Source organism: Globicephala melas, chromosome 6 (assembly GCF_963455315.2).
Source record: "Globicephala melas chromosome 6, mGloMel1.2, whole genome shotgun sequence".
Taxonomy (NCBI): Eukaryota; Metazoa; Chordata; class Mammalia; order Artiodactyla; family Delphinidae; genus Globicephala; species Globicephala melas.
Window position 1 is genome coordinate 10,292,437 of NC_083319.1, and position 16,000 is coordinate 10,308,436.

Here is a 16,000-nt window from a genome sequence, read left to right on the forward strand (position 1 = left end):
ATATCCCCATGGTTAATATGTTCCTCTGTCCTCTTTATTTCCTATAAACTGGTGGTTAGATCTACAGAATTGCTCAGATTGAAGTTTGATTTTTGGTAAGAACACTGTGTACATGCTGATCTGTATTTCCTATTGCATCATTTTAGGAAACATGGAATGTCTTACTGTGTCTTTTGTAACAAGATTGATGGTGGAATCAGGCCTTACCATCCATTATTAAATTACTCCCATCAGCTGTTCATCTGATAGTTTTAGTGGCCATTAATGAGTATCACCTAGATTCATTATTTCATTAAGAGGTGTGAAATAGTGATTTCTAATTTTATCAACTTGTTTTATATGAAGAACTTTCCCTAATCTATTATTGGCTATCCTCAAGTATAGTCCCTACAAGAACAGCAGGATAAATGCTTGCTTCTTTACCTTTGTCAGTTGTTTTCAGAATGAAGAGTTTGTTCCCTAGCATCCCATGTAGATGACCAATGAGGGTTTTTTTCCCTTTGTATCATTATGCACTCATGGGTTTTTAAGCATAATTTATATTTTTCAATTCATTGCAGTTATTCTTGTTTTATGCTGAAATTGTCCCTTTGTATAGTGAGTCCCTTCACATTTGCTGCTAAGTTCTTTTGACACAATTCCAGTAATCTTTCATAGTTTCCTTGCTTTCTTGTGTAACAAGATGTTGCAGGTTCATCTTGCACATTTTCTTCCCCAAATCTGGAATCAGCTGTTTTTCCAGGGAGTCTTGATTCTTTTTAGTGGTAAATGGCATTAAGAGACCACAACTGAGCTCTAGGGGGGCTCACTGGATTGATTTTTGTTTTCCTTGTAGGCCTTTTCAGGGAGTATAGCTCAGAAAAAAATAAATTTTTAAAGAGAATACATTGTGAGTTAATGCTGATAATTCCAATTCAGATTTAGGAATTTTTACTTTTGATTTTATGTTTATGTATGCTTTCTCATGCTGAAAATCTTGGTTCCAGAATAGAAATACCAATGTTATTATTAACATTATGATTAGTGAAAACAGTTTAAGATTTTTTTTTGTCTTTTTGATATGTTCTAATAGGGAATGTACAGTCAAATTACTATATGATAAAGTTACTTAAAATAATTCCTCTCTTTGTAGTTAAACTGCCAACTAAATATTACACTTAAGTTCATTTTTAATTTTGCTTTTATTTTTAGAGGTTGCACTTTTTCTTTATTAATTACACAAAACATTTACATGGTTGTAAAGTTAAATACATAAAACAGGGTAAACCAGAGAAATCTAGCCTCATTCCTTGTCTTCTACTTTTTTAGATAGTCATTTTAAAAAAGGTTTTGACTTTTCTGTCCACTTACAAATATATATAAGCATATTTACATTCATATTCCCCTCTTTTTAAATTAAAGATAGCATAATACACACTATTTTATGCAATCCATTTTTCATTTAGCAACACATCCTGAGAATTACTCTGGAGCAATACGTAGAGATAGGTTTCATGATGTGGTTGTACCATAGTTTAGCCAACCAGTCCCTTGTTGAGGGATATTTGATCGTTTTCAGGCTTTTGCTGTTGCAAATGGGACTGCAGTGGAAAGCGTCATGCATATTAGTTTAGTTTTGTTTTTTTGCCAGTGTCTCTAGGATCAGAATCCTGAAAGTGGTATTGTTGGGCCAAGGGGTAAATATATGGTTTTCTTCGACATTGTTACATTCCCCTTTATTGAGATTTTGCTGTTTTTCATTCCCTCTAGTAATGTGTCGAGTGTCTATTTCCTGATAGAAGTGGAATGGTATCATAGTATAGTCTTTTGGTTTTTTTTTTTTAATATATGTATTTATTTATTTATGGCTGTGTTGGGTCTTCGATTGCTGTGCATGGGCTTTCTCTAGTTGCGGTGAGCCGGGGCTACTCTTTGTTGCGGTGTGCGAGCTTCTCATTGCGGTGGCTTCTCCTGTTGCAGAGCCCGGGCTCTAGGTGTGTGGGCTTCAGTAGTTTTGGCTCACGGGCTCAATAGTTGTGGATCACGGGCTCTAGAGCGCAGGCTCAGAAGTTGTGGCGCACAGGCTTAGTTGCTCCGCGGCATGTGGGATCTTCCCGGACCAGGGCTTGAACCTGTGTCCCCTGCATTGGCAGGCAGATTCCTTTTTTTTGCGGTACTCGGGCCTCTCACTGCTGCGGCCCCTCCCGCTGCGGAGCACAGGCTCCGGACTCGCAGGCTCAGCGGCCATGCCTCACGGGCCCAGCTGCTCCGCGGCCTGTGGGATCCTCCCGGACCAGGGCACTACCCGTGCCCCCACATCGGCAGGCGGACTCTCAACCACTGCGCCACCAGGGAAGCCCGCCAGGCAGATTCTTAACCACTGCGCCACCAGGGAAGTCCCTCGTAGTATAGTTTTAAATTGCATATTTCTTATTATGAAATGTGGTTGAACATCTTTCCATTTGTTTAAGAGCTCTTTGAGGGGCTTCGCTGGTGGTGCAGTGGTTGAGAGTCCGCCTGCCGATGCAGGGGACGCGGGTTCGTGCCCTGGTCCGGGAAGATCCCACGTGCCGCGGAGTGCCTAGGCCCGTGAGCCATGGCCGCTGAGCCTGCGCGTCCGGAGCCTGTGCTCCGCAACGGAAGAGGCCACAACAGCGAGAGGCCCGCATACCACACAAAAGAAGAGCTATTTGAATTTCTTTTTCTGTGGATATTATATATTTTTTGTCCATTTTTCTATTGGGTTGTTGGTCAGTGTCTTCTCTACTTTGAGAATCTTTATATATTAGGAAGTTTTTATTTTTATTATTTTTTGCGGTATGCGGGCCTCTCACTGTTGTGGCCTCTCCCGTTGAGGAGCACAGGCTCCGGACGCACAGGCTCAGTGGCCATGGCTCACGGGCCCAGCCGCTCTGCGGCATGTGGGATCTTCCCAGACCGGGGCACAAACCCCTGTCCCCTGCATCGGCAGGAGGACTCTCAACCACTGCACCACCAGGGAAGCCCAGGAAGTTTTTATTTTTATGTCATCAGATTTATCAATTTTCTTCTTATTCTGAAGTTTATAACTTTTTTTTTTCTTTATTAAAATTAAAAAAAAATTTGGGCTGCACCAGGCAACATGCGGGAGCTTAGTTTCCTGACCAGGGGTCGAACCCGTGCCCCCTGCAGTGGAAGCGTGGAGTCTTAACCACTGTATCACCAGGGAAGTCCCTATAACTTGTATTTTAAAAGACTCATTGGCTGCTGTGTTGAGAAGAGACAGTGGTCTGGGTTGGGGTGGGGGAGGCAAGGGTGGAAACAAGACCAGTTTGAAGGTGGTGGTAATAATCCAGCTTTGGTAGCTATAGGTGGTTCTGGATTATCTTCTTAAGTTTCTGTTGATGGATAGGATGTGCGAGAAAGAGAAAAGTGGAATGACACCCAAGTTTTTTGCCTAGCAAAATTGAGTTGCCATTAACTGAGAAGAAAATTGTGGGAGGGGCGGGTTTGTGGGGAAGATCAAGAGTTTGGTTACAGACGTGTGAAGTTTGAGATACTTATTGGACATCCAAGTGGAGGTGCGAAATATGAAGTTGAATCTATAATTTTAGGGCGTCTAGGAATAATCATTTAGAAGTTATCAGCATACAGAGGATATTTATTTAGGTTTTCCCTTATTTATTTTTTTATTGAGGTATGCTGTACATATATTGAAATGTATAGGTATTAAATGTACAGTTTGATGACTTTGGCCAAACATACACCTGTGTAACTAGCATTCCAGTCAAGTATACAGCATTTCTATACCCCAGAAAAGTTCCCTCGTGCCTCTTTCTAGTTAGTCTCCTCCCCAAAGGCAATCATTGTTCTGATTTGTATCACTGCAATTTAGTTTTGCCTCTTGTAAAATGATATTTACCTATTTATTTTATTTTATTGGCCCTGCCATGCAACTTGCAGGATCTTAGTTCCTCAACCAGGGATCAAACCCTGGCCCCCGGCAGTGAAAGCCCGGATTCCTAACCACTGGACCAGCAGGGAATTCCCTAAAGTGGTATATAAAATCATAAGACTGGATGAGACCACTGAGGGAGTGAATGTAGATAAAGAAAAGGCCCAAACACTATGCCTTGGGGAATGCCAAAGATTTGAGGGAAGAAGGAGGAAGAATCAGCAAGGAGACTGAGAAGGAGTAGCCTGGACAGCAAGTGAAGAAAAGGATTCCAAAAAGGAACGAGTGAAATGTCAACTGCTACCAAGAGGCCTTGTAAGATGAGGATTAAAAATTGACCAGTAGATTTAGCAACAGGGGAACCATTGGTGACTTCATTGAAAGGTGCTTTGATGAAGTGGTGGAGCCTGAATGCCTGATTGGAGTGGGTTTGTGTGAATGGGAGGAGAAAAATTAGACAGCAAGAATATAGACAACCATTTTGAGGAGCAGAAAAATAGGGTAGTAACTGGGTGGGAGTATGGAAGTACAGGAGAATTTTTTTTTTTTTTAATGAGTAGTAGTTCAGTATCTATATGCTGATGAGACTGACCCAATAAGAAGAAAAAATTGAAAATGGAAGCGAGATGGAAGAGAATTGCTTGATTGATGCCCTTGAGTCGGCAAGAGTGGATGGAATCTAGTGCACAGAGGAGGGGCTGATCTGATAAGGGCATAGGCAGTTCATCCATGTTGTGATGGGAGGGAAGGTGGGAGGAAGTGCAGGTGAGAGCATGCAAAAGTTCTCTTTTGGTTGTTTCTGTTTCTCCGTGATGTAGGAAGCAAAAGAGGAAGTGGGAAAATGTCACAGGTTGAGGGGAGAGGTCTAAGTGTGAATTAGTCTGAGAATGGAAGAGTTAATATATCATCACTTCACACTTAACCCTACTGATAACAGTAGAGTGACTTGGATAAGGGACGTATGTTTGCTACACCTCAGTTTCTTCATGGAGCTGTTGGTAACCTGTCTTTCAGGATCATTGTGAGGATAGGATGAGAAGACACCTGGCATTGTTCCTGGCCCCTAGTAGGTTTTTTGTTTTTACTTTTTCCTAGTAGGTATTTAATAAAAGATTATTCTTTTCCAAAGTGTAGCAATAAAATTATTGATAGAGTACAGGTAGAATAGTACTTCCAATATTTAAAATACCACTTCAATAGTAATCTAAAACTTTTTCAAATGTGCATTAATCTGTTGGTATTAATATATAATTAACATATTAATCTGTTGATCACATGTACTTATATATTCAGAATCTGGATTGGATAGTCAAGTGCCACATTTTAAAAAAGAATTAGATCCTTTTCTCCTGGTTTGCCACTTAAATCTATAAGGACTCGTTTGATAAAGTTCCCCCACTGATTTGTTAAAAATAATTTTGTTACCTTTTTAAAAAGTTCTAAGTGACTATTTCACAATTATGTTTGATCTCAGTTCAAGTTGGCTATGCTCAAGAATAGAATGGGTTGAACTTATTTATTGCACATTTTAAGATCTATGATTGATTCATTTAAAGTGTAAAGTATGGAAATTTTCTAACATCACAAAATATAAAGTATAATGAACCCCCATGTACTTATCATCCAGCTATCACCTTAAATGACATTCAGATTAATATAGAGAATGAAATGATCTTTGAGAAGATATGGAACTAACTTGTCTTGGTTCACTAATGAATAAGTGCTGAAGGTTTTGATTTAATAACTTAATCTGAATTCCTTCAATCATTATTTTATTCATTGATTCATGCAACAAAATTTATTGAAGGTCTACTTTGTTCATTAGTGCCTAATGGCTAAGAGCCATGGCTGGGTGCAAATCTGAGCCCTGCTACTTACTGGCTGTGTGGCCTAGGGCTAATCAAAATATTCTACGCTTCAGTTTCCAGTTGACAGAATTGAGATAATGCAAATATCTACCTCATAAGCTTGTTATGAGGATTAGATGAGATACATTGGTTTGCTCAGTAAATGTTAGCTATTATTATTAAAAATACTCTTTCTCCTTTTCCTCCTCCTCATCTTTGTCATCCAGATTGTGTGCTAGGTGTCATTGGAAAGTGTGAGAGGATTAGGAGGTGGACCTTGACCTTGAAGAACTAGAACTTCAAAACCACATATTAGAGCCAGGAGAGATCTTCAAGATAATCTGGTTTGACAAGTCCAAAGAGGTTTAGTGAATGGTCCAGTATCACACATCTATCTGCTAGTGGCAAAGCCAGGCTGAATCTCAGGTCTCACAGCTGTGGGCGCTCTTACAAAATGGCTGTTCTGTTGGCTTGTCTGCCTTCTGCCCCCTTCCTTAAACCCTAGTCTTTTTAAGTTGACAAACCTGACCTATGTGTTTTTCAGTGCTCTGCTCTTTCAGTGCACAGACATATATGTGAGACTTTTTGCACATATCTGACCTAAACATGTCTTGGACACTCCCTCCTCTGGATTCCAAGGAAGACTTTTTAGGGAAGGTAGACAGGCTATCTCTCTGTGTTGTAATCACAAAGATGTTTTTATCTTCCTCTTGTATCACAGCCCAGGAGTTAAAGTCACTATTTGAAAAAAAGTCGCTCAAAGAGAAACCTCCACATTCTGGAAAGCAGTCAATATTATCTGTACGCCTGGAGCAGTGTCCTCTGCAGCTGAATAACCCCTTTAACGAGTATTCCAAATTTGATGGCAAGGTAAGTCAACGTGAAACTATCCCTTTAGGTAAAACCTCAGTTGGATGGAATTATTGTTGGTTGTTATTCTTATTCTTATTAGATTTAGATTTAGGGTTTCAAAAGGGACTCAGTAAATATAGAATGTCACTCACATTTCCTAAGACTGAGGGTGTAAAAAGGTGTGGATTTGGGCTTAATGTGGTTTCCACAGTAATATGTTTGGGAGGATGAAAACAAAAAACAGTCTGGAGATATATGTGTGTGTGTGTGTGTGTGTGTTTGTGTGTGTGTGTGTGTTCCTGTTCCTGTCTTATCTCCTAAGTGTTTCTCTCCTAAGGTTTGGGTTAGTTGGGCTGTGATTAATCAAGGTCTGACTGTTTGGAAAGCCATGAAAGTGGTTCTGGGGGATGGTTTGGGTTGTCTTGTCTGATTCTTGATTATAACTCCAGAAATTGTAGAGGTGAGAGCTTCATTTCAGAATTCTAAGACATTGCTTTGCATGTCAGTGTTTTATTGAATCTTGTTGTCTGACACTGGCTATGCAGGATGGCTTAATTTTTTCCTGTTTGTTCTGACAGTTTGCAGTTGCTAAATTAAAGTGTGTTTGTTTTCCTTTTAGAAAAATGGCCACTATTTTAGGTGGAATATAGTTCTATCAATACATGCAGCACCCTCTCTTACCCATTCCCTGCCATTCTTTGTCTCTGTGCTGAGCTGAGCTGGGTTTCTTTCAGGACAGTAGCAGTTGATTTTTATATTTATTGCCATTATGTTTGCTGTCTGGCAGTCGTGTGGGCGTGCTGAGTGATAGCTTGTTGCCTGGGGGGATTGTGTACAATTTTTCTTATTTCAACACCATTGCAATTAATAAAGACACAGTTCTTTGCACTTTTTATAATCAAGTCCTGGTTATATGCTGGTTCTGTCCGTTGTCACCTGAGCAAGGAGATGTTTTTTCTTTGAAACACTTTCACCTCATACAATTCAGCATGTTTCCATTGCTTTAAGTAAGCATATATGGACATTGGCACATGAGGTTATTGATGTTGGCGGGGAAGGAGAACAAAAACTAGAAACAAAATGCATAAATAGTATAAAATCCTAATATGCTCAGGAGTTTTCTCCAAAAAACATAAGAAAGTACTTCCAGTAAATTAGAGATTGTATCCTGTGAAGAGCTGCTCTTCAGCCTGCCCCTGCCACCTTTTCCTGTTTCTTCTTGTGGAATGCAGCAAAGAGAAGGAAGGGTCCCCCTAGGGGACAGGAATGTCAGCCTCTGGAAACTAGTGAGTTGGACTGTAGGGGATTTTTTTCTTAACTACTACAATCGATTCATTTAGATATGTGAGATGTTATTATTGGGATTAGGTTACATGGCTAGAATTTATTTGCTTCCATTGCCTATCATTGTTTGAGGATGCAGTTAATTGCTGGAGTAATTAGTATTTGATAATGCTGTGATGCCAACAAAGTAGCACAGACCTTTTAAAATACTATATTCTAGAATTTTCATTATACTATTAGATTCTATTATAAATTACTTAGGATTATCCAAATCTAACCTTGTTAGAAGGTTGTGAACTCTGCTTGTTATATATACCTAACTTGAAATTAAAAAATAAAATAAAGAAGCCATCTCCTCAGTCACAAAGGTATTATTTTTGCTAGGTATGTGTTTACACTTATGACTCTCGATGTTTTTGTCATATCAGGTCTATTTTTAATCAGCAAAGGATGTGAGCATGGCCCAGTCACCATTGCACAATTGATTAAGAAAGATTTATATATCGATAAGTCTGTCTTGTGACGCAGTGCTATTTTTTTATTATCCTACATATTACAATTGCTAAAACACAATTAAACCCATGTTCTCATCTATTATTTAATATTGATGCATTTGGCAGATGTGTAATGAAAGTGGCTTAATATTTGAAGGATATTGTATTGTACATATTAAATTAGTCTATCTTTGTGAAATGCATCAATATGATATTCAATGACATCTCAATGATTAATAGAGAATTATACTTGAGTCAAGCCTTTTCGTAACCTAGAAATTAAAATGACTATTCAAATAACACCTCAAAATGATGAAATTAGCATTTTGTGATTGCATAATAATGGGATTGTAGTAGTTATAACAGCACCATGGCTGCCTCGAGAGTTAAGATCATGTCAACCCCTTGATAATAAAGCCTTTTCTGTGAGAGTCGACTTTAATAATTTCCAGATTGATTCTTCCCATAAATCATTTGACGTTCAGCACTAAATTTTTGTTACTGTTGTAACTTAGAATTATTTTATTTTTATTCAGCTCATATTTAAGAAGTGAAATGAGTGTCCTGTTTTAATGATTCACCATCTTGTCATTGAACTCCCTGTTTCTTGCCTCAAATGTAAGAGTTTCTCATGTTTTTTGATAGTCCCCCCTCTTTTTTTTTGCAAAGGTTTGTTAAAGCCAGTAAAATATGTGGTTCTTTCCGCTACAAATATTCACAATGCTTTTCTTGGGAATAACGCTTGCCTTATTTACATAATTAACTGAGTTACTTAGGTCTCTTGGGCAAATGGTACATAATTGGGGAGAGAAGGGGACAGGGAAGAGTTTGGGGTCTAATTAAATATGCTAAAAAACTACTTAATTATCTATTTCCTCAAGAGACTAACTGCTGTGAAATCCTCCTTATGATTAAACTAGCATTGGATTTGAAAAAAGGATTTTGTTTTTGGTGTGGCTTTACAGTTACACTGTAAGTAAGCAGGCATCTTTAAGGATTTGTGCAAACTGAATTGTTGGTTTTAGTGATTCTAAGGGTAAGCATCTCTTAGTTATTGTACTAAATTAAAGCGAATACTTTTAAATAGTTTTTGGTTCCTGTAGCTGGTTAATAATTTGATTTTTTTAAAACGGTGGTTGGTTAATTTCTTGAAGGCATGTAGTCGAGAGGGAAAGGCCGTACTTAGGTATATGCTTTATTGTAATTTTTACAGTTTTTTGATCAGGTTAATTACTATGTTTATATTATCTTTTTGACAAATTGGCAATGCTATCCGTGACTGTTTTAGATTCATAGGTTATTAATAACTCTGTTTACTGATCATTTGAAAAAAGACCAGGACAGATTGCAAGTGGTTTTAGGGAATGCTTAGCCGGACAAGGCAAAACCAGGCTCAGCCATCTGCCTAAATTCTTTGGGCTTGTTAAAAACAGGACTTCTGAATAGCTTCATTAACAAAACCAACCTCTGTTTTAGAGGTGAGGCAATAGGAAAATTCCTGTGTCAGTCCTGATCTCACTGAAAGTGGGAAATGTTGGGCGTGACAGGGAGTTGCTCTGAAGCGATGGAGTGACAGGCAGTGAACGTTCAGCACTGATTTAAGTGCCCCTGAATATGTGGATTTCTGCCCTGTCTTTCCACCTTTTTCAAAAGAGGTCTTATTTTAAAAAGTATCTAACCCTTTTCCCATGCCTTATCACTTGAGAAGCTTTAGCTAGTACATCGTCATCACTATTTTGTTTAAACTGAGTTTACAAATATTATCATCATCAGTAGACCCTTAGAAGTTCAGATACCCATCTCCAGTCAGTACAGTTACTAACAAAGAAATGGTACTGATTATCAGTTGTGTCACCTCAGTCAGGTTTTTCACCTCACTGAATCTGTTTCTTTACCTATGCAAAGAAATTAAGAGTTCCTTCCTAACAAGCTGATGAGACCGTCGAATAGGATAAAGCACCTAGCATGGGGAGAGGCAGTGTAATTTAGTTTGTAAGCAGATCTATTTTGTAGTAAGGTCTGAGTTTAAATCCTAATTCCACCACTTAGTGGTATGACTTCAGGCTAGTTACTTAACCTCATGAAGCTGCAGTCCTCGTATGTGGAATGAGATGGTGGTAGTGTGTCTTCCTGATGAGTATTGAGATAGCACATAGAAAGTGCTCAGCAAATACCCCACTTCTGCCTCTTTCTCTCTCTGTAAAGGGTGCAGGCCAGTGATGCTGTCTCTCCTTTGTACTTCATTAGATTGTTGACAGGATCGAGTGAGAGGAAATGTGCTCTTAAAACTAGGACTTTAGCATCGTTACACAAGATGTACAGCAGACTGGGTGAAGGTGGTCCGCTTGTAGAAGTCCAGGGAGTCAGTCCAGTGGGGTTTTGACCTTTAACTTGAAATAGGAAGATTAAGACAAGTAATTACTTCCTTTTTTTGTTTGTTTGTTTGCAATGGCTATTTTGTAAACATCAGGTGAGAGGGTAGTTTGATACTAGTAATTGCTTGGCAGTTTAGTAAAACGTTAAATATTTTACTTATTTGACTTAGCTAAATTATACTCTAAATATAAGGAGCATGTTTGCCTTGACAAGTGCTTTAAAAAGCAGAACCAGTGCTAGTTCATACAGACAACTGTGACTTTGATTGTGTTAACTTGCTAGAAAGTAACCATTTCTCTGTTAGAAACTGTTTTAACAGGGAAGCTGCAGAGAGCATGGGGGAAGGGATAATTCATGAGTGCTAATTGCTTGGCTGTTAATTTTCATAAGTGTTGATAGAAGCAGTTCCTTAAATTAAACTTTGTTTAAAATGTATCAGGGGAAATATTCCACAGTGTCGAGCCTGAAGTGAAAATTAATATGAATGCTGTGGCAATTAACACATACTGGTTAATAGCTTTTAGCAGCATTTTGGGATGATAGTCCTTAAATACATTTTTGCATGCTGCTCTTGTTTCAGCATTGTTCCAGTCTATGTCTGGATAATTATGAAAAAATGTTTTCTACAATCATTGGCATTAAATAGCTGTCTTCAAAGGAAGTCACTTAAAACTTTGCAGAAAGTGTGAAGCCACTGAGAAATGTTGCAAACTCAGAAAAGGTCAGCGAATTGCCTTTAGAGGAAAATGCTCCTCATCTGAACTTGGAATATTTGCTATTATCGTGGGAATGGTCCCCTCTAATATGTTAAGCTACTTTAGTTTCAGGATCTCTTTCCGAAAAATTATAACCTGGACTTCTTAGTGCTGGTTATGTTTCTAGACAACAGCTTTTGCTTATTGCTGCCTGAGCTGAGGCATGGCCTTGAGCCTAAGGACCTTCTGGCTTTTGACCTTGCTTCTTTCCTCTGACCAACATTTCTGCCCCCTCCCACCCTCCACCCCCACCCCGCCCCGCCCCGCCCGATGCAGTTGGCTGCATTGGTCTCAGAGAGAGAGAGAGAGAAGGAATATCTAAAGTAACTCTGTATTTTGAATTAGGAGCTGTTTGTCTCTCTTTTCTATTGGCTTTATTTTACATACCTTTTTCAGTAAAGGAGAGTAAAGTCCCAACATCATTTCAGCAGTTACTTTCTTGGCAACTTACCTCTGTAACTGTATTTTGTTAGTCTTCCTTTTTATAGACCAGTTTTTATTAGTCTGTTCTAGTTCTAAAGCAAGATATTACGTATTTACTACCTTTTTACACACCGTGGTATACCAATAAAAGGACCAAATTCATTAATTTAAAAATGTCTTAAAAAATTTTTTTTAACTTCTTTTTTTTGTGGTATGCGGGCCTCTCACTGTTGTGGCCTCTCCTGTTGCGGAGCACAGGCTCCGGACGCGCAGGCTTAGCGGCCATGGCTCACGGGCCCAGCTGCTCCGCGGCATGTGGGATCTTCCCAGACCGGGACACGAACCCGCGTCTCCTGCATCGGCAGGCGGACTCTCAAACCACTGCACCACCAGGGAAGCCTTCATTTTTTTTTTTTTTAATAAATTTATTTATTTATTTATTTTTGGCTGAGTTGGGTCTTCGTAGCTGCGCATGGGCTTTCTCTAGTTGCGGTTAGTGGGGGCTACTCTTCATTGCGGTGCGCGGGCTTCTCATCGCGGTGGCTTCTCTTGTTGCGGAGCAGGGGCTCTAGAGCGCAGGCTTCAGTAGTTGTGGCTCACAGGCTCTAGAGCGCAGGCTCGGTAGTTGTGGCGCATGGGCTTAGTTGCTCTGCGGCATGTGGGATCTTCTTGGACCAGGGCTTGAACCCGTGTCCCCTGCATTGGCAGGTGGATTCTTAACCACTGCGCCACCAGGGAAGCCCTAAAAATGGATTTTACTGAGATTATTTCCCCCTTACCATTATACTAATGCAGTGCTCTTCCTGTTGCTCGACATTATACTGAAAATCCTGAGGGCCGACTTCGGGATTTTTGCCTGGGTGGTATTCAAAATGAATTAAATAGGAATCTTACAACAAAAAGAAAGCATTTTCAAAAAAAAAAAAGCATTTTCAGCATCCTATTCTGAAGTTAAATTCTCAAGGCTTAGCTCTTAAAACTATCTTATTCCACTCTGAGCTCTTTCTGTCCAGGCCTCATTTCTGCAGTTTGTTCTGAGCCCTGCCAGTCTGTGGAGGCTTCCTCTGATTGTGGAGCCATCTTCTAGAAACTCCCATCAGAGGTAGAATTCACCATCAACTCAGAGGCTTTTCAAAGGAAGGCAGAATTTTGCAGTGGGAAGAACATGTTTGTCAGGCTTGGGTTAGAATTCTAACTTTGCCATTTACTTGCTGTGTGATACTGGGCAAATCACTTTGCCTCTTTAAGCCTGTTTTCATATCTATAAAATGAGGTTAATGATACTTATCAGAAAATGTTGTTGTGAGTATTTAATGAAAATTATAAATGCATACATAGCAAGGTGCCTGGTATATGGTCAGTGCTAAGAGATGTATTCGTTTCCTTTTACCACATTGCCATTCATTTACTTCTATTTAGTGAGGGTCTACTATGTGCCAGGCACTATTAAGTAAAATCTGGATACAGTCGTGAGCAAAAACAGATCTGGTTTCTGACCTCATGAAGCTTCCTCTCTTGGCAGGAGGTTAGATGTTATGTAAATAATCACCAAACAAAGTGTAAAATTGCAGTCATAGTATATATAATCAAAGCCAATTAATTACCAAGTTCCAGGAGAGATACTTGGGGCTTTTAGAGAGTTATCGTAAGGGCATCTGACCTAGTCTGGGGGGGTCAGAAATGGTTATCCTTGTGAAGGTGCCTCTTGACCTGAGAGCTGAAGGCTAAGAACTAGCTAGGTTAAGTGTGAGGAGAAAGAACATACAGAGGATCTGAGGCAAGGACGAGCTTGGAAATATGGAGGAACTGGAAGAAAAGGCTGTGTGACTGGAGACCCAAGGGTGAGGTAGATTGTGGTGCAAGGTGAAGCTGCAGGGGCAGACCACAAGTGGCTGGTAGAAGTGTCCTCTGTAATCTAAGAATATGGGAAAGCCTTGAACAAGTTTAATGAGGAGGGAAGGTAATCAGATTTGTATTTTGAAAAGATCACTGAAGCTCTGCTGAAGGGAATACACTTGAGAAGGGTTTGTGAGGCTAGAGAGACCAATCAAGAAACATTTTGCAGTGATCCAGGTAAGAAAGACGATAACTTGGGCGTACTTATTGGAAATGGATAAGGAGTAGATGAATGCAAGAGATATTTAGTTGGTAACAGTGATAGGACTTGATGATGGATTGATTATATGGCAGGGAATGGGGGAGAAAGGAGTTTCAAGGATGATTTCTAGATCAGATCCTGGCTTGAGGAACTGAATAGACGATGATACCATCCCTGAATTAGGAAGCACTGAAAGAGGGCCGAGGATGAGGCAGACGTTACCATCTTGAGCTGGTTTGGGCCTACTAATGACAGATCATAGCCTGTTACCATGTCCTTGAAGACACTACACATACTCTCTTTCGGAGGGGATAGGGTGCACCCTGTTTGTTTGGTTTGTATTTGGGGCATCTGAGGCAGTGGTATCTGAGATGAGAGTGGGCTGGGAGGCAGGAGCCTCTTTTTTGCTTGCACTTCATAGCCAGCTTTGGAACTTTGGCTAAGGAATCGCCCCAGAAGTGGGTCACCTCTTCTCTGAGACAGGGCTATACTCTCAGATGCCTCACCCAGCTCATCAGGCCATTAAGAGGAGAAAATGAGAGAGTAATTTTAAGTGAGGCAGATGTCAAGTGTCATTTAAGAAAATATACTGATTGTAATTCTTGGACGTTAGGGGAATAAGAGGTAAAATGTGGACATATTTTTGTTATAACGAGATTCCTGTTGTGGTACTACCCTCTTCCTGGCTAATTAATTACAAGATTAGCAGGTGAAATCTGGTTGGAATGAATATCAAACACTGAGTCCCCAGGGAAAGCATGGGAGACAATCTGTTTTATAGGTGTGGTGGAGACTGGGGATGGTGGGATTTTATACTGAGCTTTCTCATCTGGGGCACCTCGCTCTGCATAATTTGCAATGGAGAGATTATCTAGTCGCTCAAAGTACTAGGCCCTGATTTTATTGTCTTGAAAACAGCTATCCAGAAATATCAAATGACAGCTTAGGGTCACCCAGCTGGGCATAGAATCTAGGTGTTCTGATCCTTAGAGATTTTAATTTTCATTCTTAATGGCATTCGTATTTACAAAATGGAAACCTGAGTTCAAGTACTGGAAGACCATGTGGTGGAAAGAACACAGACATGAAAGATGTTTTAGCCCTGGCCATACTATGGAGTCTGGGACAGGACACCTCCCATCTCTCTGACAGAGCCTCAGTTTCTGCATGTTTAGAATGAGGAACTTGACTTAGGTGATCTCTTGGATTCCTTTTGGCTTTAAGATTCCATAGTTTTGTGATTGGGAGGTAATTGACATCAGTGACATGTAGAAGGTTATAGATGGGAAAACTTGAACTCTTAAAGAATTGATCTTCTACATATATGTTGCTACTTTCCTCTTTTAATTGATCATAACAAAACTGTGATGGAGGGAGCATTATCTCCATTTTACAGATGAGGAAACTGAGGTTCAGAAAGAGAAAGTGACTTGCTCAAGGAGATCTCACTAGTATTTGGCAGAGCTGGTATTCAACTCCTTATTCCATTACCACAGCTTTCTTTCTTAGACTTTTACAGTCACTGTTATGCAGGAAACAAAATATTATTAATAATTGAAATTTTTCAAAATTTAAAACCAAAATAATTTTCCCTTTACCAGTGGACTTGAAATCTGACAGACTGGTTTAGCTCTTATTATCAATTGTGTCTGTTGGGTGAGTTATTGCATTTTGTAAGCCTCAATTTTCTTACATGTAATAAAGAAATGATGAGATACAGGGGCTGGGGAAGGGGAATGCTTTACACACCAAATCTAGTGTATGTCCCACAGATGCTTTTTTCTTTCCACTGATCTTCCTGGTATGCAGAGTGGATTCATTCATCCGTCCATCCATCCATCCAACAAATTATTTACTAAGTGCCCACATTGTACTGGTTCATTTTAAATGTTTATGACATACTGGCTCTGTGGGCACTGATGAATCAGACAGGGCTAACCACCGTAGAGGAATTTGAA

At 39.7% G+C, this 16,000-nt stretch overlaps 1 protein-coding gene across 2 annotated transcripts in view; it reads left to right on the top strand.

Annotated features, from left to right (window-relative positions):
• MAPKAP1 (MAPK associated protein 1) overlaps nucleotides 1-16,000 on the top strand; it is a 231,140-nt gene that overhangs the window by 34,619 nt on the left and 180,521 nt on the right. For both annotated transcript variants that reach the window (XM_060300435.1, XM_060300436.1), the window contains exon 5: nucleotides 6,482-6,630. In XM_060300435.1, the coding sequence (XP_060156418.1) occupies nucleotides 6,482-6,630 (149 nt within the window). The remainder of the gene's footprint in view (nucleotides 1-6,481; nucleotides 6,631-16,000) is intronic.